General features: G+C 43.2%; 1 protein-coding gene across 2 annotated transcripts in view; it reads right to left on the bottom strand.

The window, feature by feature from the left end:
• Positions 1-26560, bottom strand: part of LOC131134339 (rho GTPase-activating protein 42) — a 60867-nt gene that overhangs the window by 12852 nt on the left and 21455 nt on the right. For both annotated transcript variants that reach the window (XM_058079491.1, XM_058079492.1), the window contains exons 4-10: positions 14757-14828; positions 8634-8735; positions 8405-8515; positions 3872-3976; positions 3495-3624; positions 3332-3432; positions 675-784 (exon numbers count right to left, since the gene is read on the bottom strand). In XM_058079491.1, the coding sequence (XP_057935474.1) occupies positions 675-784; positions 3332-3432; positions 3495-3624; positions 3872-3976; positions 8405-8515; positions 8634-8735; positions 14757-14828 (731 nt within the window). The remainder of the gene's footprint in view (positions 1-674; positions 785-3331; positions 3433-3494; positions 3625-3871; positions 3977-8404; positions 8516-8633; positions 8736-14756; positions 14829-26560) is intronic.

Genomic DNA, 26560 nt, shown 5'->3' with positions numbered 1-26560 from the left:
ACACTTCTATGCTAGGACTACGTTAAAAAGCCATAGCATTTCAGTATGTGGAATCAAACTATGGAATAGATTGAGTAAGACCCTCAAACAATGCACAACGATGAGCCAATTCAAGAAACAATACAAGCAGTTGATGTTTGCTAAATACAAGGATGAAGAGTCTTGAACCAGTCATGATGTGCTATACATATCACTATATTGACACTTACTATGGTACCCATTATGTCATTGGATGCTCATATCACCTTGTACTTCGGTACAAGGTACATTATTTAAAAAAAAAAACAAAAAAAAACTTCAACTGTATTATGGAAAGCAGGAAGTGAACAAATGTAACAGTTACTGATTGTAAAAGTACCAGATGGAGGGGTAGGATTTAATAAGGTTTGCTTCTTCCTACTCCTTTTGGACATGTGGAACTGTGAACTGATTATGGGATGCATTCAATTGTAATCTGATGCATGTTCAAATGAAATAAAACCATTACCATTACCATTCCGTGGAATACCAACACCTGGACTTATCTCCTGCTGCTTGACAACAAAAGATCTCAACATGCTCACCTAGCACCATGGAACGTTTAAACAGTATCTCAGCTCATGAGGAAAAACACAAGACAGGCTTCGAGTAATGTCAGTAGGACCGACGTTGTACGATGACAGGACATGACAGACCTTTCCACCACCTCGATGTCGAAGCAGAAACGCTTGTCAATGGAGTCAGTTTTCCTCCGAATGCAGGACTTCAGCTTGAACATCTCCGCCTGGTTCAACACCAAACCGTTCTACCAATAAAACAAACATCACACACTTGATCACAATCACCACAAAACCATCAAATCGTGCTTCATCATTCACCCAGGACACACAACACATTACTAAACTCGACTAAATCACCCACACTTCACTGATAATACAACTGAGGCTGAATCCCAATTCTAGCCCTTAGACCTTAGAACAGGGGTGGGCAAACTAGTGGGCAGACTATATATTTTACACGTAACAGTCCACCTGGTATTATTGTATCTGTAAAATTGTCATGCAATCTGCTATTATTATTTATTATTTTATATTTATATTTAAATATTTTAAAAATAAAATATTATAATAATTAAAATAAAATTAAAATAATAATTATTATATTATTATTATTATGTAAAATATACAAATATAACAATATTATTATATACAATTAATATAATAATTAGCATTAATATAATAAATATAATAATCATAATAGTTATAATAATAACATAATTATTATTTTAATTATTATTATTATTATGTGCTTGTGTCTCTTTTTTCAGGAGCACCTTGTAAACAACAGACCATGTCAAACAACGAAATTGATACAACCATCAAAAGGTTGGCTCAGGCCATGATGCCAGGTTGTATGTTGAGTTTAAATACTTTTGAAAGATTGGGCGGGCCAGATGTGGCCCCCGGGCCGTAGTTTGCCCACCCCTGCCTTAGAATCTAGGGCCAAGGGGAAGAAGCACACAAGAAATGGGACAACACTTGGAAATGGGGCACACATTTTACACTGTAACCTTTGCTTATTTCTATAAATAGAGTGTATCAAATATGTATATGCGATAGAAGAAACCATATGACAAACTTCCATCAACAAATGTATACACTTTATCAAGCACCATTTTGTCTTGACAAGGTTTATTTGGCCCCATTCTCCGCCTGTTGTTGATGTTCTCTCACGGATGGTTTTCTGAGAAAGACCAGAATTCATTTTGTTAGATCTGACTTTTCCATACTGGGATGGTAGCTTAGGAATGCTACTGGGATGATGTGTGCTGACTTCACCAGCATCTCCTGCAGGAATGACATACGAGCATGATGGATGGGCTACAAATGTGACGTCATTGGAAATACAATCATAATAGTAATTTAGTAACAGTGTGCTGAAATAAATATAGTAAAAAAAAATAGCTGGGCAAGATTAGATTCCAAAAGCTGAGTAAAGTTAGATAATGTGGTGTACTGTCCACATACGGCCATGTTGTTTACATATTTTATCTAGCTCACTTCCTGACCATCCACACTGTATGATGGATAAAGTAAACATACCCCACTTTGTCCATAGTTGGTGGACTAGGTTGGCTATCATTCACAGCAAACAGACTTCACTACCATGTGCTGCCTTACATGAATAAGTACATTAAAAAACGGCGTGCTTCCACAGAGCTCAAGAGAACCACAGCGGTGATAGCCACCTGCCGTGGCCGAAAAGGGTGCGCTTTAGTCGGACACAAACATGGCATTCTTTCGGCCAGTTTAGTAATGTATATTCCCCTCGCTAGCGACCAATTTAAAATACAACTCCCAATTAACACACTACTGTGGCGGCTAGCTCCATCTAGTCATTGTCTTATTGTTTATGAAATGTGCTACTTTACAGTGAAGTTATATCAATGTGAGCCGGATAGGTATAACTAGTGACAAGCAACAATTCAATATATATAATATATAACAAGTAGCAACTTGTTGAATATATATTCAACCATGAATAACCTTACTGTGAAAGTCAATAATTATGTTTAATTGCTTACACTTTGTTTCTTTCGGTCTCTGCACTTTTGTCTTCTCAGCAAATGTTGTAGCTCCGCCTTCCCCTTCCTTTCAAGGGGGGGTCCCTGAGCAGACTTGCTATGAAGGGGTGTTTAGTCCTTAGCGCTTACCATCTTACCCTTCGGTTTAAGGAGAATTGGGACACCACTAGTTTCTCTTGAAGGCGCAAAACCGAGGGATAAGGGGTAAGACAAAGACCAAGGGGTAGAAATGGGATTCAGCCTCAACATCTCATGATAGCAACCTTCCTTCAACTGCTTGACTATGCTGGTGTACTGTATTTGTATGACTATGTATATGTATGACTATGTATGTGTATGACTATTTAGCATATGTATGACTATGTATATATATGACTATGTAGTATGTATGTGTATGACTATATACTGTATGTGTATGACTGTGCTATATATGACAATGTATGTGTATAACTATGTACTGTATATGTATGACTATGTTTGTGTATGACTATGTGCTATATCATGTGACAATACATATAACTATGTATGTGTATGACTATGTACTGTATATGAATGACTATGCATATGACTAGTGTACGACTATGCGTATGATTGTGTATGCGTATGGCTATGCTGGTGTACTGCATGACTATAAGCAAAGCAAAGATAAGTTTGAGTTTCAATGTGTGTAATAAAGTTGTGCGATTTAATTTTATGTGTGCATATGCACTTACATAAGGTAATATAGGACCATATAAGACAAGCGAGGATAAATGTAAAGTAGAGTACTGGTTTGGCGGCTGCCTTGTTGTCATTGTTTCTGATGGTGAAGGTCTTGCTGCTCTTCTGGTAGGTGCAGTAGTGTCTGCTCCACGTGCATCCAAGAGGACCTGAAGAAAGCGTTCCATCAAAGATGTTCACCCCTACGTGACCTCATTGTCACATGACTCACGTTTCTCCTGCACGTACAGGAAGCCCTCCATGCTCCACCGGCCTGGAGCTTTGTAGTCTTGCTCTGCACACCTGATCCTCCTCATCAGCTTCTCCACCTCCTGCTTGGTGCTTACAAAGTTGTTGCGTGTCTGAGAAGAGAAGAGGGTAACTCTAGTAAAGAAAGCACCACCATCCTCCTCCTCCCACGGTGCACCAGTAGATGCTGACGCAGCCTCCAATTCTACTGGAGCTCTCAGCATGAGGGCACGGAGAGAAATGTTTGGCCGTGTCAAATGTCAGGCAGCATCTTCACTTTTACTCTATGCCAAGCCCACAAGTCAGATCTTATTGACAGCTCCTGAAACACCTCGCCCCCTTGAGTGTGGTACTACTCACGTTCTGGAGGTTGAACTGCAGCTGCTGCTTGTACGGCTCAAATTCATGAGCTAGCTCGTATCCCTCGTGGTAGAAGGTAAACAAGCCCTGCAGGAAGGCCAGGAGCTGTGAAGGAGCAATGCCCAGGTATTAAAGGGACAGTTGGGTATTTTGGACATGAAGTTGTATGACACCCCCATAACCAGTGAAGTCCTTCAACAGCGACTCACTCCCCATTGGTGTCCTGAGTCCAGTTCTGATGGGATTTGTGTGTTGAGGATCAAAATCACCTCAGCACCAAAGTTTCAATGTCGCCGCTCTGCTTCCCACATGATAGCCAATGGCAAGCAGCCAAAGTTGTCTAATAGCAATGTCAGGACAGGAAAACCATGGAATTTCTATGGCAACGCAGTGGCATGGTAAAGTAGTATACATGTATAAGAAGTAGAGCCGTCAAAGTAAACGCGTTAATGGAAGTTCCCTTTAACGGCGGCAATTTTTTTTGAGGCGCGATTAACATGCTCCTCCTGTTTGACCCTCGACCCCCACCGTAGTTTGATTGAAGCACGCTAACTCTGTAACAGCTGGAACAAATATTGATGGGTAATGGAGACAGAAAAGAGTATTTCGATTGGTAAAGTTAGCTTCAAAGCCATGGCAGATGGCTCTTGTAGCAAGACCAAAGTTATTTGTATGTACAGATTCACGGATTCCATGGCCTGCCAGAGACCGGAGCAGTGCAGGTATTGTTTTTATTGTCATATACAGTGCTACCTTGGCATAAAAGTGGCCCAACTAACCAGTGCTTTTCACATTTTTACATCTCTGATGATTTTTGCATTGAACTGCCAGCTAAATTGGAGTTCCAGCTGCTATTGACGGGCTGTCAATGTGATGACCGTGGCCGAAGTCCAGTGTTGTGCTAGCATTAGCCATTTAGCATGGAACTACCACAATGATGCACATTAGCACTCTATGTCATCAAATCCTACCTTTATGCATTCCCACATAGTATCAGCGTTTGGGAGCAAATATGAAGCGAAAGAAAAAGGGGGAAAATACATACTATATATATACGTATATATATCTATACATCCCTCTGGGCATCAGAGAAAAATCGCAGCTCTCATTAAACATTAAAAAAATGTGGGATTTCTAATGAATAGTTACAGTATTGCAATAAAACAATACATAAATTAAATAATAAATTAATAAAATAATAATGAATTTCTATGTATTTTAATGTGTTTTAAAAGAGAAATGAAATGACATTGAGTTTGCAATTTGGATGAAATGTTTTATGACTATTGTCCTGTGTTTTAGGTATTTTCATTTGTACATGACGGAAAGGTGCATTGAGGCAAATCTTTATTAATAAGAATGTATAATAAGAATGAATAATAAGAATTCTGAATGTTCGTAAATGGGCTTTTTTACTCACAAACCTTTAGACCTAATATCATAAATAAACTATTCTTATTTAGGGCTGATGCAAATAAACAAAAACAGTGTGAGAGAGTCTCACTCGCTCACATTTTGTATTTGCTGATTGTTTGTGGGCGAGTTGAGATGTTGAAGGTTGAGGTGTTACAAAAACCTGACTGTTCTCCTAATGAAAGGCAACAGCGTGACTCTAGGACAAATTCCGAATATTTGCCTACCGCGATATGAAATGTAACTTGTGTTCCTCTGTAATAGAAAAAGTAGTTAAATCAATTAATTGCTTCCATCGAAAAGATTGAAAAGTTGCTGCAATTGCTTACTCAGCGCAACAGATCTTATTTGGACTTTTTGGAGCATGTAATTAGTCATTATGGCCTCATGTCTGCTTTCTTTCTCTGGCTTTAAAGGCATCATTCATTAGGCATCATCTAAGTCAACAGCAGTAGCTAATACTGCACGTAGTACGTGGACCGTTACCTTAGAAGGCAACCATTTTATTTCTCTACTACACTTGTGGTACAGCTCTATATTTGCAAAAGCCATACGTGTACTTCATCTTAGGACCAGAGAGTATTCTCTCTCCTGGGGGAACATGACAGCAGCTCTCCTTTGATGGGACTTTTTCTATTTTGGCGGGTTGAATAAATTGAGCATCCACATCGTTTTGAATTTGTACATATTTGCATCCAGACGAGAAGGAATGACTGGGTGACAAGGATGCAATACACAAGCACGCCTACATGTGGCGCTGTGAACACACGCACAGATGGAAGCACAGACACACTAAACTATAGAAGAAGAAAGAACGTATTTTCACTTTCTAAGGCTCATCGAGACGTAGGACGTAGTGGAATTACTCTTTGATACATTGTGGAGGACAAGAGGACATCAGGAGAATGTGCACTGGAGTGTCATGTCATGTCCTTCCAGATATTCAGCTGTCATGTTGGCATCAAAGATCACTTCTGGTCAAGTGATGGCAAAAAGCTGGCACTGAGTCTGTGACGTCATCCATCAGCTGTCTCTATGGATACCACAAGCCTGTGTTGACCAAAGGCTACTAAATAAATAATAAAATAAAATACTTGAACCTGGAAAGGTTTCAGTGTGGCTAGTACACACAGACACACACACACACACACACACAGAGTGTCTGGCTGTGGTGGCAAATGGTGGACGATGAATCATCCCATCATCTGTGCAGAGATACATGACAGCTGAGCGAAGCTGACCCACGGCCTGGAGATTTACATATCTGGCCCGCTTGCTACGTACGTAGGTGATGACAGTAAGCAAATGGGAGCAGCAAACTGGACGGGGTGGAGGTTTCTTTAGAGGAAACATTTAACTCAGGTAGACTAGACATTTAATATGATAACATCATTTTCTCCTGTGAGATCTTACTTATCTTCTAGCTTCCATTTGGATTGACACTGTCACGACACAGTAGAACACGTTGACTACTCTGGCTGCCATTTGTACTCATTTGTACTCAATACCAATACCAGGTATACTCATACTAAATACTGATCCACAGTCCAGTACCAATACCATGAACACAGGTCCTTCTTTTTTCTGTGCCTGCTAAAGATATAAAAGCTGCCAAAACAGACAGCTCATTACTGCATGTATCCTGTGTGTCCCATTCATGTGGTGGGACACACCTATTTAGAATATAAAGCCTTCTGTGGTTTTATATCTTTTTCTGTCATAATTTAGAGAACTTCCTTCCTGGGTGCATTCATGTCACATAGCAACATAGAAAGGAACGCTACACCTAGCTCCAATATGTATCATTTGCGTTGGCTAGCGGCCTGAGGCATTGGGAGCCAGTGTGTGCTGAAGCTCGTCGCTAGCCGTCTGGTAACTAGTCGCTGTGGTGTGGCCAGGTGTCACGACGCCAGTAAAGGTGGTTTTTGGGCGTATCGATGTTAAGTTACTACCAAAGACGTATTTTATAAACAAAATAGATTTCGGTAAAACAGCCCCCCTTTGTGATGTCACAGAGCAGCGGACTTCCTTATATGGGCATGGCTGTAAGTCAGATAAGATGAGCTGCCCTCCCCCAAGCTCTGCTACTCTGTTTACGAAACTTATTGTATTTTCATCTGTCAATGGCATTTCACACGGGACTGTTTCTGTGAACATGAACGCTTCTGAGCTCCACCGCACCAGCGGTGCTACGTTACCACTCTGAGTTCGTACACGGTAGGTCAGGGGTCTCCAGCCAGTAGATCATGAGCTGCCAGTAGCTCCTAAACACTTTTCAATTAGCTCTCCAAAGACTTTATTTATTATCAACTCCTATACCCACCATATGCTAAGAAAGTGGGGTTCGTTCATAGTTAGGAAGCACTTTGGGCGTGTGACTAATCACTAATCACGGGTGGGGTTGTAATAAATTAAAACAGACCATTTTGGCAGGAAGCACAAATCCCAGGAAATAGAGCTGGAATAGGTGCAGATTCTGGAAGATCTAGAAAGCTTTCTGTGAGGGTCATTGTGTGCAACTGCTCTATAGGGGTCCACAAATGAATACAAAGGGTGGAAACATGAGCATAATAGGTCCCCTTAAAAGCCTCCACAGGAAGCAGGAAGTGGAAAACCATGGAGGAGTGTATCATGCAGAACGTTCCACATTGAAGGGACATTTCAGTACAAAGTGTAACTAGTGCTAGGTGCTATATTTGTAAATAAATGGAGATTTTGATGTAAAACATGCTTTTGTGTTGTGTTATGGCATAGTTGTTATTGTCATATTTGGCTAAATATATATGGATACGTTGGTGTAAAAGTGAAAGTTATCTTTTCACAAAAAGCTGCTTTTCTCCCTTAGTTTTAGTCTGGAACTGATATTTTCCACAAACTTACCTATGTTCTACTTCTCATGACCAAAGAAAGGAAAAAGGTGGAAACAAAGTTTAGAGTCTAATCTTCCTATCGGTAGGTTCCATGTCTACATGGCCCCAGAAGACAATGTTCTGTGTGCCTTGAAACATCAGTCCCAATCATATAAAGGTGCTGGTACTGAGAAGGATGGCTTTTGAAAAGGCTGGGATTTCATAAAAGCAATAGTACTAACAGATGAGGTATTAATACTGCATATCTTACCGGCTCCACAAACTCAAACTTCTTCTTTTCTTGCACTTCCTGTATTTTGAAGACGTACTCCAGGGAGGCGTCGTAGAAGAGGCGCCTGTCCTTATCAATCTGCATGTCGGCCTGCCAACGATCAGACAACATCAGATAAGAGAGAGGTGGTCAGCGTCCAGCAAAGAGAAGGCAGTGTTGCCTTCACAGACATGCTTATTCAAAGCTGCTTTACTTTCACAAACTTTACCTCCTGGAGATAAGCTTCTTTCTTTTTGGATGACAGGTTGAGGTGTCTTTCCAGCGTGGAATAGTATTTCTCTGTCTCCTTATCAAATGTCTTCTTCCCATCCTAAGAAAAAGCTGGATTTTAGGTGTGAGGGGCAGCTGCCACTAGGTGGAAGTCACAGCACATTGCTACTTTTGCTCCGGAATATTCATACACTTCTTAATGACACCATCGGTCACAGTGAAGGGGGGGCGGGGGGGTACAGAAAACCCTCTCAAGTTTAGCAGCAGCCCTGGAAGAAAAGACTTTGTCTTCTTGCTATGACGACAAGCCGTCCCTGGGGTCCAATTGTGGCTCCCAGAAGGTTCTGGGGGAGGAACAGGAAATGGAAATGGGCTTCTCGTGCCAGGCTGCCATTTCAAACCACAAGGCTAAACTTTTAACACCCCTCCCCGAACAACCCAAACATCCAAATTAGAAGCTTTTCTGCTGTGTTGCAGCGGCGATTGTGACCTCTCGGGCCGAGCCACTTTAAAAGAAATCCTTGGGGGGGGGGGGGCTGAAACCAGAGCCCGCTTGTTTGTTTTCATTCCCATGGCCCTGAAGTTCAGCAAGTCTAATCTAGCAGCGTTCCGCCTCAGCGAGTTAAAACTCAGCAGCAGACACAACGAAACAATCCCAGCGCGGCTGCATAAAAACAAGGAAAAATCAATAGATCATTTCACGTAGCATCTTATTTCATGGCTCCTGTCATGTCTGCCACTCTATTGATTTTAGTCAGGAGGGGATGGCGAGGCAGGGAGGGGGGAGGGGGCTGTAGAGCTAAATAAACATGATTAAGCGTGATATGATGTTGACAGCAAATACATTTCCCTTAAGAAGGCTCTGTGTGCTTTTCCTGGAGAAGAAGGGAGCTGACTGTCTGCTTTTGTAAAGTGCCGTTGATGTGACATTATTTTGGAGGCATGGCCAACCCCCCCCCCCCCCCCCCCAGGGAAAAACACCAACACACGCTCCCTCTCACTGGGGAATGACAATAAATGAAGGAGTTGACTTTCATCCAGAACCTGCAGCTCAAGCAGCGTCTGCTGACCAAGTGCTCCACATCCTGGAGGGGGAGGAGGGGGGGGGGCTTCCGTCCTCCGTCACCTGGGGAGGTACCGCTTATCCTCACGAGGGTCGCAGGGAGTGCTGGAACCTATCCCAGCTGTCTTCGGGCAAGAGGCGGGGTACACCCTGGACTGGTGGCCAGCCAATCACAGTGGACATATAGACAAACAACCATTCACACTCACATTCATACCTATGGACAATTTGGAGTCGCCAATTAACCTAGCATGTTTTTGGAATGTGGGAGGAAACCGGAGTACCCGGAGAAAACCCACGGGGAGAACATGCAAACTCCACACAGAGATACCAGAGGGTGGAATCGAACTCGGGTCTCCTAGCTGTGAGGCATATGCGCTAACCACTCAACCACCGTGCAGCTGCTTCCTAATTGTTTGCCCCTTATTACATATTTATGACATTTCACACTGTATTATTTATGACATTTGACACTGTGCAGTAGATTCAAACATCAGTGTGCTGACGTGGTGTTCAGACATCAGAATACACCCACTTCGTGATCATCTTAGGTGTTGGCTTTGTTGCAGCTCATTCTCCTGTGGCTGTGGCTACCTCCCATTTATTTTTTCATTCCCATTACCCCCCCCCCCCCTTCCTGCAACCCACAAAACCACAAATGTGCTGCTTTGTGGTTGTCACAGTGTGCAGCAGGAGAAAGAAATAATGTTTATTCTTAGTGCAGTGGAACGTCACCAGGGTGACTTTTCAACTGTAAAAGTGATTATTGGAGTTATGTTTGTTGTTTGAACCACTGCCCTCGCCTCGGTGGAGAACCTTCCCCGCATCCGAACTAAGAGTTACACACACAAACACACACTATAAAGGCTGTTTTTGTGATGTTTGGAGTGTCCCTGAATAAGTACAAGTACAAGTATAGGTACTGTATAGGTATATGGGTATATATGTAGGTATATTGCACTGCTGTTGATGTGTTCAGGGCAGAATGAAGTTAGTCCGCTCAGTGACCCTCTTCTTCCGTCACCCTCATCACATGCTTGTTCTGGGGGGCATTCGCAAATTACATTTCATGTAATTATTGAACTCAATTAGTCGTATTAGTTATCAATTGTAAATGAGTTAACCAGGAGCGTGTCCATGCTTTTAGGACCATGGTGGGAATTAGCCGTGGTCAGGTGACGACCTGAGGATCGTGTTCTTCACACTCAGACAGTGATGGACACCCACGATGACCCCGGCTGGTGAACCTCCAACCGCAGCATAAAATACTTTTCATTTCTAAGTAGGAGCAGAAATGTCTGCCATGACTTTTCCAGCATCGCTGGTGTTTTGGGCCTGAAGACAACAAAGTGTATAACAACAAGTAGAAAGAGCTTCAGGCAGTTTACCTGCAATACCTGTCGTGTGTGTGTGTGTGTGTGTGTGTGTGCGTAGGTCAGTGTGAAAGAGCTGAGGTGCCAGGAGCGAGTACAAACCCGCTGACTGCACTGTGTTGGCTTTACTGCACTTCTTAAAACATCTTTCTTTGTGGGATGTGAACTAGGGACTGGGATAAAGAGGGAGTGCAGCAATGGAATATTTCACTTCTTACGTCTAACTTATTGTTCAATTAATAAGTTCAATTCCTTTGTGGTTTACTCATTCCATGTGATTCCATGTCTGACTGGATGTCAACATCAGCAGGGATGTATCTTAATGTCCTAAATTATCCATCCATCCATCCATCTTCTATACTGCTGTTATCGTCTTCTTCATGCAGTATCTTAGAAACCAGCAGACTGAGTAAACAGCGCCTCTGCTGGTGGCAGCCCAGTACTGCACTCATTTTGCCTCAATCACATCAAGTCATGCATACATAATCAATTCCACAGAACTGACACAAACGAACAGTTTATTATGCCACCATCCCCTGGTAATAAGAGCTATGAAATATGATATGACAGCTTCTTTTATGTACAAAATACTGTAATATGCATGCCATCCTTGGTCAGCTTATAATGCCAACAATATCTGAACATGCAAGGAGGAGGAGGAAGGGAAAGAGGAGGAGACGAAGACGAAGAGTATTGTTGACAAAAACCTGGAAGTATTACTCCAGCAGGGCAGTACAGTACAGTAGAGTAGGCAAACCAAAACGTGTCATCCCTTTCATCCACTTCCTGTCCTAAGGTCACCAATAGAGCCGCTAGGTGTGTATTCCTTATGTGTGTACTGCATATGTGCCGTGCTTAAGGACGTCCTGCAGTGCTGCATGCAGTCGTGCATCAGCACCTCCCAGACGCCACCTCCGTCTGGGATTACTCACGGTGCAGCCAAATAAGGCCAGTGCTGGGGGATAGCCAGTCATGATGGCCGCCTTTTACCCCCTCCAAGCGGGCTAATGTTTGGCCGTAGGAGGACAAAGCCATTAGGAGGAAGTGGATGGAGGAAGAGGCGACGGGAGTGACGTGGGCTGTGGCTTTTAAGGGTTGGGGGGCAATCTATAAACACAATAATAACACTGAAGTGGGGGTGACGGGGAGTGGGTGCATCATTAGTAAATGGAATATTTTGGTCTTATGAAAACCTGTTCACAATCTTCCAAATACACTTGTTAACATTTTTGGAGCCCTCCAGACATAAAGTAACATCCCTATAGTCACCTTTAAATTCACAATAGCTAATTCAGTAGACATAATCAGTAAAATCATAAATCATCCCAAAATGCGTTGCGTTGCAATAAATGTGTGGACAGGAAGTGATGTCCAGGGTTTAGCGTTTTAAGAGTTTTAGCCTGATTCTGAGCACAACAGTAGGCTGAGTTGTTATTATTATTATAATTATTCTACCAGTTGTGAGATCATTAAACCAGCAGTAAGTAACAATTACTGACACCTAGTGGCCAGTGTAGTGGCTACATTCCCAATTTGAATGTGGCTTCTTTATTCCTCATACCTGTATTCGTGTTTGACTTCATTTAGCATTTTAATACTTGGAAATGCTTAATTTCAGCAAAAAGTACCCAATGTTTACTGTAAATATGCATGTATATGCCGTATTTGAGAAGCATGATTCATTCATTCCTATATTTGAACAACCATGACAGAGTGCAGCTGCAAAATTCAAAGTGCAATGTATTCATAAAAAATATGAAGCGTTCTTTCCCTTGGCATGTTTTGTTTTAAGAGTTAATGTAGAACTTGGAGGCACTCCATCCAAAATGGAAGCACATTCAATAAGACTAAGTCATGCATACTGTATGACATGCTAGCTTGTCAGAAAAAGACGGAGGATGTCAAGGCCGAACCACTAAGGGTTAAGAAGACCACATAGCCGTGCACCCAAGTAAACCCTGCGGAAGACGCGTGCTGGACTAGTTGGCTCACGTGACGGCGCCATGGGGCCGAGCAAACAAGCTGCTGTACTTTCATTTTTACTGCGCTGGAGCAGGACTGAAAACTGGGCTGGTAGAGCAACAAAGCTACACTCCGTCTTTCCAAGTCAACCTCAGAGGACGATGGACGCCCTGCAGCCACACTCTCATCAATCCTCCATGTCCACTCGGGTGTGGAGCATGTAACGGGATTATAGTAATCTGATTAGAAAAAAATGGTGAGATACTGTCAGTTTGCCACGATAGGATTATTAAAGCTTTTAAAAAAGTGCTGGTGAGCAGGATTGTGCAGAAGCATCTTTAAAGGAATGACAGATAGCAGAGGAGTGTTCAAGGAGTGAGGAGTGAGAGATAAACAGACCCTAATGCAGTGGATCCAATCAACTGTTGGCTTTAGCATCGTTCATCATACGGAATCAAAAGAAATGCAAGTGTTACTAATAGCGTAATGGTCAAATACTGTATTCATGTACTATAATGTCATATATAATGTACAGTAATGTAAATCACACTACTAAGGGAAGAGCAGCAATAACGCAATGTTGTGCAGCCACTTCTCTTTTTAGATCTTTTCTATCATTACCTATCTATTATTCCTTACCCTTATCCCTATTCATGCAGTGGTTCTCACTTACTTCCCATCATGCTACCCCCTACAGGACAGACATTTTCTACTCCCACTCCCGCCCACCCCCCACCTCCACCCCAAGATGGAAATACTACATATTACATATTTATACGTATTTATTTATTGATATGTCCAAACCACTGTATGAGTTGCTGGCACCAGCATTCTACACGACGACACTGATAGTGAAAGCACCCCCCAGCATCTGTACCATACATGACAACACTGATAGTGAAAGCACCGACCAGCATCAGTACCATACATGACAACACTGATAGTGAAAGCACCGACCAGCATCAGTACCATACATGACAACACTGATAGTGAAAGCACCAACGAGCATCAGTACCATATATGACAACACTGATAGTGAAAGAACCCCCCCCAGCATCAGTACCATACATGACAACACTGATAGTGAAAGCACCCCCCAGCATCAGTATCATACATGACAACACTGATCGTGAAAGCACCCCCAGCATCAGTACCAGACATGACAACACGGATAGTGAAAGCACCCCCAGCATCAGTGCCAGACATGACAACACGGATACTAAAAGCACCCCCCAGCATCAGTGCCATACATGACAACACTGAGAGTGAAAGAACCCCCCAGCATCAGTGCCATACATGACAACACAGTTCCTGAAAGCACCCCCCAGCATCAGTGCCATACATGACAACAATGAGAGTGAAAGAACCCCTCCCAGCATCAGTACCATACATGACAACCCTGATAGTGAAAGCACCGACCAGCATCAGTACCATACAGGACAACACTGATATTAGTGAAAATCACCCCCCAGCATCAGTACACTACATGACAACACAGATAGTGAAAGAACCCCCCAGCATCAGTACCATACAGGACAACGCTGACATTAGTGAAAATCACCCCCCAGCATCGATACCATACATGACAACACGAACACTAAAAGCACCCCCACTCCTCTTGTCAGTTTCCACTGCTAGCGCTGACACATCACACCTGAGATACATGGACACGAGTGCTCTTCAACTGTCCGACTGCTAATTGCACGTAGAAGTGTTGGCTTACCTTTGCGGCGCCGATCTGCTCCTTACGAAACTTTTCCAAGGGAGTGATCAAGACGTCATCTGCATTCTGGATCTGGAGAGAAACAGACGTCAGATGTCAAGCTGACTGCTTGGTTTGATTTGAATGAGAAGCTTTGATGTCGTCTCCATTCCTTTGCATTGTTGAGCAAATGTTCCACAGCGTGTCTGACACAGGAAATAATAGCCGTGACAATTATCAGAGTCAAACATGCACTGACTTGTCATTAATAGCTTTCATGTATAACGAGCTGCTGAGCAAAGAACTGATAAGAGACGAAGCCACGATGCTGGCAAATGGAGCCTTTTTATTGGTGATGTGTCGAGGCTCTCACGTTGCAGCAAAGCAGAGCAGAGCTTCACGTCAGCAGCCTGAGGTGCATTTACATTTTTCAGGAATGTGGTGACCCCAACCATCCGTCCAGCCTCTACCTCCTCTTCCACACACAAGGCAGGGAAGGCCTTCACCATCAGCGATCCAATGACATCATAGCAGGGTTACGTCACCAATGACATGACAGTATTGTGGACTTAACTGTGAAGAACTATACAGTACATGTATGTGAAACATCAGTGCAGTAGCCAATATGGACTTTTTCTTGTGTGTCATTAATCACCGCATCCAGAACATCTGCTTAGGTCCACATGGACATTCCAAGAGGAGGGTGCAGCCCTTGACGGCTGCCCCATTCCTTGTTCTAAGCCTCATGACTACAAAGTGCAGTGACACACAACGTCAGGTCTTTGTAGCAATGTCCTTGGCAGACCTTTTCCAGCATCATCATCTCATCAGCATAGCCACAGGTCATCTTCAGTGGAGTCATTCATAAACATGCAAAACAGCAGTGGGCCTGAGATGGACCCCTGGGGAAACACTCCCGGACTGCCCCCCAAATATTGTGCTCTTCCCATGAGGTACAAGACAAATCATTGCAGCAAAAAAGCAATTTGGACTTTCATGGTAGTGAAGACTAAAAGACGAAATCTCCTCCTATAAGATACCCACCCTCTAAAATCAAATGGTTGTTAGAAATGGGGGTACTGAGTAGTACTGAGTACTGAGCAATGGTCCAAAGATGCAAAAAAAAAAAAAAAGTCATATTCTGATACATTTAGGTTGAATATGGACATACAGTACAATATATTTCTGCAAGACGTTGCAAAAGGCAGAGTGGACTTTCCAAGTGTGAGAAGTAGGACACAAATCTGGATTAGTCTAAGATGTATAGCAGCTTCAGGTCACTGCACTCCAATTACAAAGCACAGATGATATTTTTGACATGCAATCTTCTCCATTTGCTTTTGCTGATGAAGACTTGAGCCAGTGTAATGCAAGGCTCGTTTTAATGAGAGTGCTGCGGTAGAAGAGGAAGGCTTGCAAATTGGCTGATTGTCTTTGTCTCTCCCACGGCATGGTCACACTAGCTGGAATGTTCTGCCTGTCGTTAGCCTGGCGTGCCATGTATGCGCTCCATTCCCGATAAGGTCAGCACTTGTTTTTCTGCAGGATGACACTTCCATTTCTGTGCCATTCGTGTGCACGTAGACAAAAAAAAAACATTCCATCGGCAAATAGCTCCATCAGCGGCAGGCTTTAAATCAGGGAATCATGGCAACCAGGAGAGCACTTCTGGGAGGTAACGACATGCAGGTACAAGTGACACTCCATCTGAAGCGTGGAGGACGTTTGGCGGTCATCAAATCTCGCCGCCGTAATCCCCGAGTCATCGTGTTATCTATGTGCGCAGAGAGTAATCTCCCCGCGCGGTAATGTCATTTCCCCCGCTTTATCTCCCACGCTGCACGTCTAATTGAGCCTGCAATGTAGCCGGGCTTCCAAATGTACGTTTCTAACACTGCTTGACTTGTTCCATTCCACTCCAGCACTCAGGACAATTAAATATGTGGCACCAAGAATCTCGCCAAAGGAAATGTCCCGCTCTTATTAGTAACCTCAATAACATTTATACTTGGACTCAAACCTCTTCCATTTAGCTTAAACTCTCCCAAACCTTTTCAAAGAGGCCGTAGACCACCACCACCTAGATCCATAATAGAGACAACATCCTGATGCAACTCTCCTACTCTGTTACCTGTGCTACTACGTTAACTCTATGACATTTACACTGCATTGGGTGGTATTAGCAAAGCCAATACGTTGACTTGAAACTTCTCACACACCACATCATGAATGAATGATGGTGTTTGGTGAGTCCAAAGACAAGTTCTATGTAGTTCTTTGGTCACTAGGCAGCATATTGCTCTTTATGCAAATGTACAGCACACAATCATTCCTATGGAATCCCCTTTCCTCTGCAGTAAACCCATCGAGGTCTTTCCACCAGAACAGGAGACACACTTATTTAAGACTGAGCCGATAAGTGGCAGGCATTGTGCCCGACGCCCCGAGCAGCCGCCTCGCCACAGGATTAAAAATCCACCCGTGTGATGCTTGAAAGGAGGCGACGGCGCCGAGCAATTTCATTACCGAGCAGGGCCCGGGAATCCCAATATGCTCTTCTTCGCTTGCTCTGCTCTTAACCACAAGACAGTGGGAAGCGTGCGGCAGTGCAGGCCACCACGGGCAAATGAAAGAGCGCAGAAAGGTGCAAGTGTCAAATGTAAGTGTTGAGTGCGGCGCTGACAGCTTTGGTATCCACAACCCTTATATGACGTCTCTCTTTCTGTGCCTTCCAATGATATGAAAACAAATAATAAGAGGCAGCTAAGAATGCATCTAGAAGCCCTCTAAAAAACATAATGTGAGCCTGCTCATTAACCACATTGTTAGCATTATTGTTATGAACGTTGTTACACCCAAGAACTACGTTACTGGCGTAGTGACACCACACCACAGCAGCTAGCTACAAGCCAGCTAGCCATGAGCCTAGTCTACCAGTCAGCTGTGAGTGTGTGCATGCTAAGAAAGTTAGCATGCTAAGAGTTGTGCATAGTGTAATAGTTGTGCATAGGACATTCCACACAGTCACAATTGAGAGGCTGAAATCAGGATGTTTACACTACATTTTGACATGAGACACATCATCAACTACCAAAACAGTTGTTGATTCACTGGATCATCGATTCATTGACTAATCGTTGCAGCTCTACAAGTTTCATCAGTGCAGTTGTGTTGCATCATGCAGGTTATGCTGCTTTGTGAAATAAATGCACCCAGCATGGAAGTTCCCAAAATAGTACAAATACGACATGTTAGCGTCAATGTAACTGTTACAACATGTTCACAGCATGGATGGAAAACCACAGAACCTTGCTGATTGAGATTTTTGGAGGTGTTTTAACAGCCCCCTTTCTAGGTGCAATAGCTGTGTGGAGATGCTACATGAAAGTTTGACGTGTCATTAAAATTCCATAGACTGTCATGGCATTGCATCATTTATGACATACAGTTCAGTACCCAGGCTGGGGTGGGGGTGGGGGGGTGCTATGGATTTCTTTCAGGTCTGCTGCATTGTACAAGCGGGTGATGAGGGAAAAGCAGAGTTGAGAAGGCAAGAGGTGACACAAACATGTTCCTATGTGGCACAGACATTGTCAGACATGAAGCAAAGTCAAGTATGGATGTTGAGTCAAGCTGAACCAGCAGCTTTCATTTACAGCTGCATGACATAGGAAGTATAAATGTATCGATGAACACGCTGCAGGTGGTAACATGGGTCTAACCTGAGCTGCTGATTAGGCCCGGCGGACGTACTGTAAGATTGTGTCTCCTTAATAATCCCAGGCTAAGGCGTGTTGCATGTTAATGCGCTGTCAGCTGAGCTTCTGCAAGGGAACTCGTCTCCATGCTTTGGCGCTCCTTCGTCTTTAGCCACATTCCTGCTAATGATCGCTGGCAGCACCCAATAAAAACGTAGGTGACGCTTGCACCTATAATCACAACGACAGACGCGGAATCCTAAAGAAATTAGCCTCGGTCATTAAAGTGGTTGTAAGCACGCTGGCCCACCAAATGATGCCTTTAATGCCTAATAAACATTCTGCCCCCGTCATTATCAGACAATCAAACCTCCACTTTTATGCTGAGGGTGTGAAATGACCTTTATTAAAAGAGCGGCGTGCAGATTGGTTTGGGTGGGGGGCATTGGTGTGTGTGTGGGCGCGGGGGGCTAACAGTCATTGCACAGCGAAATATTTATCTGGTGCTCAAGTGGCACCCACAGGCTGAAAAGACTTTCCCATCGAAGAGCTGCTGTGTTCTCACGTGCTGACAGGTTTGTCTTTGGCTTGTGGAGAACTTAGCAGCGGTGACCATGAAGGAGTGAGACCACGTACAACCTATACGTGGAAAATCCGTACCACTCACCACATTTAGGACTGTGGCTTTAGTGCTTCAGTTGGAAGACCAAAGTTGTCAAAGTTGTAATAACAGTACTGTTTGAAGGTATGAAGGTTGCAAGATCTACACACGAACTGAACCACGTGAGACCCATACGGGAAACATGATGCACATGCGTGACACCTACGTCACCTACCTACGCCACCACAGAGTTTTGACATCATCTGTAACGTCATGTGCTGAAATATTTATTTATTTGTCTATTTATGAACATAAATGCTGAATAAGTATAAGTACTATATGTAATATATTGGGGCTTCTTATCCTAACCACAGGCGTTACACGTCATGTCCACTCATGTCCACTCAATACTTATTAGGGACGTCCCGTATTGGCTTTTTGGCTGATAATGTCAATATTGTCCAACTCATAATTTCTCATTTGGATATTAACCGATACTGATATGTATACATCACATATCTTTTAACACATATCTTAACTCCTACTCCATTTCTCTTCCCATCTACACCATGACAGCACAACTTGAAACCTGCTCCTAAACTTCTAGCCTTGCTACCTTTCCATCTGGTCTTCTGGACAAAGTATGTCTACCTTCCTCCTCTGCATCATGTCAACCAACTCTCTACCTTTTCCTGTCTTAGTTCCAACATTCAAAGTCCCTACTCTCAGTTCAAGGTTCTCAGTGCTCCTGTTCTCTCTCTCTTCTTATGGACACATCTTCCTCCTCGCTCTGCTTGATAAATAGAGTTTTATTTCTTTCTTTTGAGCGACACAGTACTAATTTCATTGGCTGCAATCTCCACAAATGAATGGTTGCGCTATATGCCCTACATCGGTTCTCATTAAAGGGAAGATCCTGATACTGATACCACCAAAGTTTTAGGCGATTAATGTCAATGTCAATTCCCATATAAAAAACTACGTGCAGTAATCACCCTGAGCTACGTAGCTCAGATGAGAGTCTACACAGAAGACAGGGAAGTTCAGAATGGTTTGGGTACAATGGGTGGAAATGAGGAAAATGCTGAAGTGTGTTTATTGGTTAACATTTTAATGGCATACCTGAACTGGATGTAAATGCACTTGAAGTCAATGTATTGTAACACACTCCTGGACACTCCAAGACGTCAAGACCAGTGGATAAATGAGTAGACCAGGGGTGCTCCTACTACTTTTAAAATGACCGAGTCAAAATGATCTACCCACTACAAAAATGCAAAACATCTATTTATTTTCAAATGTATTATTTGTACGTACAATGCATGTTGATGTACCTTACATAACCAAATGAGCCAATGTTGCAAAACACACATAATTAACTATTAACATTTTTTGTAATTACCTGAGTTTACTTTGATGACTTGCACTGAATTGAACCAGCCAGGGATGCATAGTCCGGACAGTAGCTGCTGATAGCCAGCCTCAAGCACACTTCCAAATGTTTATCAGTCATGGATAATATCCGTATCATAATATCCGTATAATATTCCATATCCGTATGGAAGTGATATGTTTTTTGCCTTTTTACTTGGTCCAGTTTTTGCCTTTTTACTTGGTCCAGCTCCTTCACTCATTTTAGTGACCATAAACTTTAGCGAGGGCTTAAAATCTCGCAATTCGCCGACTAGCTTAGCACTTTGCATCGTTGTTTACGCATGAGCGGTGACCTAAAGGTCAAAATTCAGTTGTCATCTGACTGGTTGTCCTGTATGTCAATCAAGTAACGGGGATGGATGATAGGCTGACATCGTAAGTTCTGCTGCACTTAGAGACGTTGTTTGATTTGATTGGTCGCCCGAAGGGCAACATTCAGTTGTCATCTGAATGGCTGCCCTGTATATCAATCAAGTGACGGCATTGATGCTGGGATATTTTTTTAATGTCACGCCGCGATCGACCAGCGATCGACCAGTACCACCTCCGCGATCGACCGGTAGCTCGCGATCGACTTAATGAGCACCCCTGGAGTAGACGATCATGAAGCTCTACTTAGAACCTCCAACAAGATCCAACAATGCAAGATGTTGAGATTTTGATCAGATCCGGTGTAGCAACAAAGGTGGCAATGCATGGGCCGTTTCAGCCTCTTCGTATTGTTTTTCCATCTCTGGTTGACCTGCCACAGACTAGCCAAAACATGTTCTTGGTGCTCCACATACGTCTAATAATTGGAGACATGTAAACAAACATTCTATAATTAGTGGCAATACAAACAAGATGCTGAGCTGTAAGAAGATAATGAGAACATGGAATGGAGTGCAAATATGATACCAGTATTTGTAGCACCCGTGTGTATTAATCAGTGGGAAAGGTCAAGTTGTGCCATTTTCTTTTATGCATGAAGCGAGAGGTAAAAAAGGAAAAAGAAAAAGTGTAGCTGCAGTAGAACCTGCAGAGTGAGCGTAGACGTGACGTTTCGTTGGCGAGTAAGCGCCTAGAGCAGCTCATACGTTGCCAGCGGGTGGACCCCCCCAAGGATTGTCCATACAGTGCTCATCCTCTCATTGGGATGCTGCTGGAATTGAGACCCTGATGCACAGCTCTTCCCTGCAGGTGTTTAAAGCCTCCAATGAAGCCATGAATTCCTCGTTGTACAGACAGAAACGTCTGGATTCTCCAACGTTGGAAATGCACGACCACAAATAATCTATTCTCGCCTGCGCTACTTCTTTAGCTTGCTACGATGTGCTAAAGAGATAATGCAAAGTAAATGTACTGAATAAAGCTTAGCTTCCCTCAGTCTCACGTTGGGTTCCTGCTTGTTCTTGGGTTTTTGTTACCTTCAGCAAGGAGATTTGGTTTTCATGTCATGGCTATTTTTCACTTAACAAACATGAGACCGTCTGCCTGCTCATGTAGTGTGCAAGACAGCGTGCAGCTAAACCACCAGTGGACGTGCCGCCTTCTTCATGCGCCTTCTGGATCCTGTTATAGCTCTTTGGAGCTAGAGGGCAGTGTTCTCCTGAAAGTTAGAAACCTCTCTTTGACTAGCTATTTAGCTTCCTGTAATGTTGTAGTGAACCCCACTCACTTTCATTGTATGTACATGCTGCTCTGAAAGTAGTCATATCGCTAACCATATGTCTTGATTGCCTACTTCCTCACTGAGACACTCCTCGTGAGACAGAAAAAACAGAAATTAGGTACTAAAAAAAGCCAACCAATCACAGCTCTGCTCTACATTTTTTATGGTCTACACTACATAATTTAGTGGAAACACAGGCCCCAAATTATACAGCTCATCATAAAAGTGAAGGGGACCTATTATGCTCATTTTTCGACCCTATGCATTGAGTGGTGGTCTTCTATAGAGCAGCTACAAATCATAACCCACACAGAAAACTGTATTTCCTTGGATTGCCACTCTCCGCTGTGAGAGTGAACTATTAACCATAGAAGGAAGTCCACTCCTCTGTGACATCACAAAGAAACGGTTTTACCACACCTTTTCAAAGCGAGCATTTTGAGCCATGCCAAACTTCTTTCAGGGCTCACTTCCAAATGCACAAACCTCCTTATCTGAAACTTTGGTATGGTTTAACACGAGAATACAACATTCTAGTTACATTTATAGGTCAGAAAAGTGGAAAAAGTATCATAGGTCCCCTTTAATACTGGAATGTGAAGTTTCTTTTATAATTCTAACAGTAACTCAGTAAGTCATTTTTCTTAACTGCTGTATGGTGCTCAGTGTTTCACATTCATGGTATGTTAAGGATATGCTATAGCAGCTGTTCCCAAACCTTCGCAGCACCCCTCTTTTGGTGATGAAATTACTTTCAGCCAGCCCCCCTGCACACAGACACAGTTAATAAATCCAATAATCAAAGCAGTGGTCACTTTTACAGCTGAAAAATTACCCTGACGACTTTCCACAGCACCAAGAATAAACAAAAACCTTTTTTTTTTCTGCTGTGCAAGGAAGCGCAGTGCTGCCAGCTGTAGCGTGGCATGTCTGCACACCGTGACAGTCCACAAAGCAGCAGCACATTTTAGGAGGTTAACAGTGTTGCGCATCGCAGGAAGGGACATCTTAAATATTACTTGAATACAAAATATGTTTCCGACCTCAACAAATACAAATACAGGCTGCGTTGCACACCCCTATTGTATGTATGTATGTATGTATATTATATATAGCAAGGTGGGGTAAAATGGGTCAGTGCCGAGTGGCTACGTTGAATACGTGCAGGATGAGTCCTCTGCATGATTGACCTGAGGTTGTGGCCGGCCACTAAAGCTAATATTATCTCTTCCAAATAGTTTTGCAGCTTTCATCAAACACACTGCAGAGAAGAATGGTTCTGTTGTTCCAGGGTCAATGGAACATTCCAGCATTGACAAGGTGCCCACAGAGCCCAGTATGCTGCAATGTTGACTCCAAAAGAGGAAGAAATAAAAAAAGAGACAAACTTTGGAGCGTCCCCTTTTGAAGCGTGAAATGGTTCTGGGCGGTTTGAGATGTGTTTAAAGGCCGTTGCAGGATGTGTAAAGCTAAAGAAAAGCGTCACCGTGGGAAATAAATGGGAGCTTGTGCAGCCAAACAGCACTTAAGGGATGTGGAGGCTTTTGTTGTTCATTTAAGAAGCAGCAGGAGAAGCAGTGAATTACAGCCTGAATTAAAACCTGGCACTTATTAGGCAGAAGGTAAATGTTTCTACTATAGTATATACACAATATTCCTCCTATAAAATACATACACCCCCTTTCACGCCACTAAGCTTACACTTGTCCTGTACACCACAATGCACACTGTATATACTATTATAAATATACCACTATTACAGCTGCACCATCATTATTATTCATTAGCAGGGCATACCTATTCATCCCACGACATTCAAAACATAACCACGACCTCAAAAAATTCTCCAATGAGTGGAGAATTTCCTGCACTGTGCTGGTGAGCAAATCAAGCACCCCTTTCACCCTGCCTGTGACGTTCGTTCTAATCTGGATGCCAATGCGAGGTGGACTCGGACTTCCTTATATGGGGCTGCTAAACCCTGACCTGTGTATACAGAAGTCCTCAGGAGCGCCTGGGAGAGTGACCAATTACAGCAGAGTGGGCTTACCTAGAGAGGGGCCAAGGGTGCAGTAAATTGAACAAACCGTTTGGGCGGGAAGCAGGAAGTCCACGGAAAGACCGCAGATGCAGGTGCAGAATCTCGAAGATCTAGAAAGCTTTGTGTGCGGGTTAGGTGTGTAGCTGCTCTACAAGTCCACAACTCAATACAAAGCACAGAAAATGAGCATAATAGGTCCCTTTGGACTTATTTATTTCACAACCAGCAGGACTAGAGAGAACAGTGCATTTACATATGCATTTCATGGCAAAGCTGCTGACAGCACTTAAAGTGAAAGTCTAAAATGTCAAGCCTCCTTTTGGTACCCGACCTATTTAGTCCGATTCTACTATGTCACTGCTACACAAGTACTACATTTTGTGCTGTTTGACACAGACCTACATTAATTAATTTCTCAATCATATACCGTATTTAGTAGAAAATAAACTAGCAATGTAAGTTTGTTGTTGCTATAGAAAGAGCATGGCTGGATAGTCCAGGTTGATGAGAGCACAAGTATAACTTGCAGCATTATTCAAGCTACGTTGACAAAACAAAAGGAGATGTGATGATATGATGGTATAAAAAATGTAAAAATCAGACCTCACCAATCACTTGCCGTTATTTTCCTCGCCATGGTATCACTTGCCCCCTCCTCCCTTCCATTGTTGCGTGTATTCTGCTTCATAAAGATATCCCTTTGGCTTTGTGCTAAAAGGAATGTGGTCATCACTTGTTTGGTAGTCAGACATGTTTACTTTCACTATCCCAGCAGTAAACACTGAGAAACCGGTGTAGCAAATGTACGTAGCAATGGACAAGGGGGAGCGCTACGTGGTACCACAGCAGATAAAATAACACACAGCGATTTGTGAGGTCTGATGTTTTCTAGTAGATATTTTTGTGATGCAAATGTATGATGCTTTTGAAGGTATATTGTTTAGAGAAGCCAAACTCTCTAGCTGGAATTAATTTCCTCAGCACCCAAATCCCACCAGAACTGGGTTCAGGACACCAAGTCGCTTGTTCACTGCTTATGGGGGTGTCATACAACTTCATGTCATAAAAACCCAACTATCCCTTTAAAGGTGGACAAACCAGTGCAATTACAGGGGTACAGGGAATCGAATTCCAGAGGGAGGGGGCAGTGAAACTAAAAGGTTCTGTCCCCCCAGTTACGGATGGTGCTTGGCTATGCGGGTGGGGACAGGAGGTTGGCATCAGAAGAAGGAAGGGTAGGGTTTGGGGAGTGATGTGGAGGCGGACAGTGAGGTTATGTAATACTTTGAAGTCTGGTGGTGATGAAAGCGTCAATGAGGGTTTCAGTAGCAGAGAGAGGAAGATGGGCTAAGACCAAGCGAAAGTCTACACAAGACTCGTCTTGACAATTCCAATGCATGCTTATGAAAATAAAGCTCAGTGAAACATTTGAAATGGATGGAGCCTTTGTTGGCTTTCCAGTGTCTATAAAGTAGAAACTCTCAGGATAATGTGTATAGAAGATTGTTGATACTTAACAATAGCAGTGACCAAGAGGAAAACACAATCCAATTTCCACTGAGGGAGTCTGAGCCCCACTCAACCTTCTCATGCACAACCACAAGCACGTTTCTCTTTTCCACGCCACAGAAGGGGATACCAGGAGGGGAATTACAGCAAGGAACGTATTGAAAAAGATTGAATGGTCCCTGGCAGTGTTGGTTGCTATGAGTCAATCAGCAGAGCATGTCGGCCTTGGCCTACGTCATGCTTGGTGCAGTCTGCACAGAGTGGACTTGAACAACTCCATGCCCAACTCAGGCAGCACCTTAGGAGGAGAAAAACTGAAAACTGGGTTTCTCCCCCCAGCTGCTCTTTCAGCGAGCCTTATCAGCACGTCTCTTGCTATTTTTAGTCTGCTTATGGAGTCCAGATGTGAAAGAGGAGTAAAAGGGGGATGGGACAACCTGAATTTTTCTTGTGAAAAGAAAAAAGCTTCCGCCTGCACATCCAAATGTATTTCTGTTTCCTAGTCCAAAATGCATTATTGATTTTAATGGAAAATAGATGCAAGTGTAGTTTGTGTACACCTGAAGGGAAGAAGGATGGAAGAAATTAGGATGTGACCAAGTGTACCTGTTGATGAGTCCTAATGAAATATCATGACATCACTACGACCACATGACTACTACCAGGAGAACCAGAGCATAGAGTGGTGCGCTGTACTCAGACACATGCACCGAAGGTCTCTTCAAACATTCATACCTCCTCGTGGAGCCTTTGGTACAACTAGCACGTAAAACGTCTTCCTTAGAAAGTGAACGTTTGTCAACAAGTGAGCTCGGGGAAGTTACAACGGGTCGTTAACGTCACAGGCGGGAGAAGAAAAAAGGAGCGCTTGATTTGTTCACTCACAGAGTT

This window comes from Doryrhamphus excisus, chromosome 8 (genome assembly GCF_030265055.1).
Source record: "Doryrhamphus excisus isolate RoL2022-K1 chromosome 8, RoL_Dexc_1.0, whole genome shotgun sequence".
Taxonomy (NCBI): domain Eukaryota; kingdom Metazoa; phylum Chordata; class Actinopteri; order Syngnathiformes; family Syngnathidae; genus Doryrhamphus; species Doryrhamphus excisus.
This window is presented reverse-complemented; position numbering and strand designations above follow the sequence as displayed.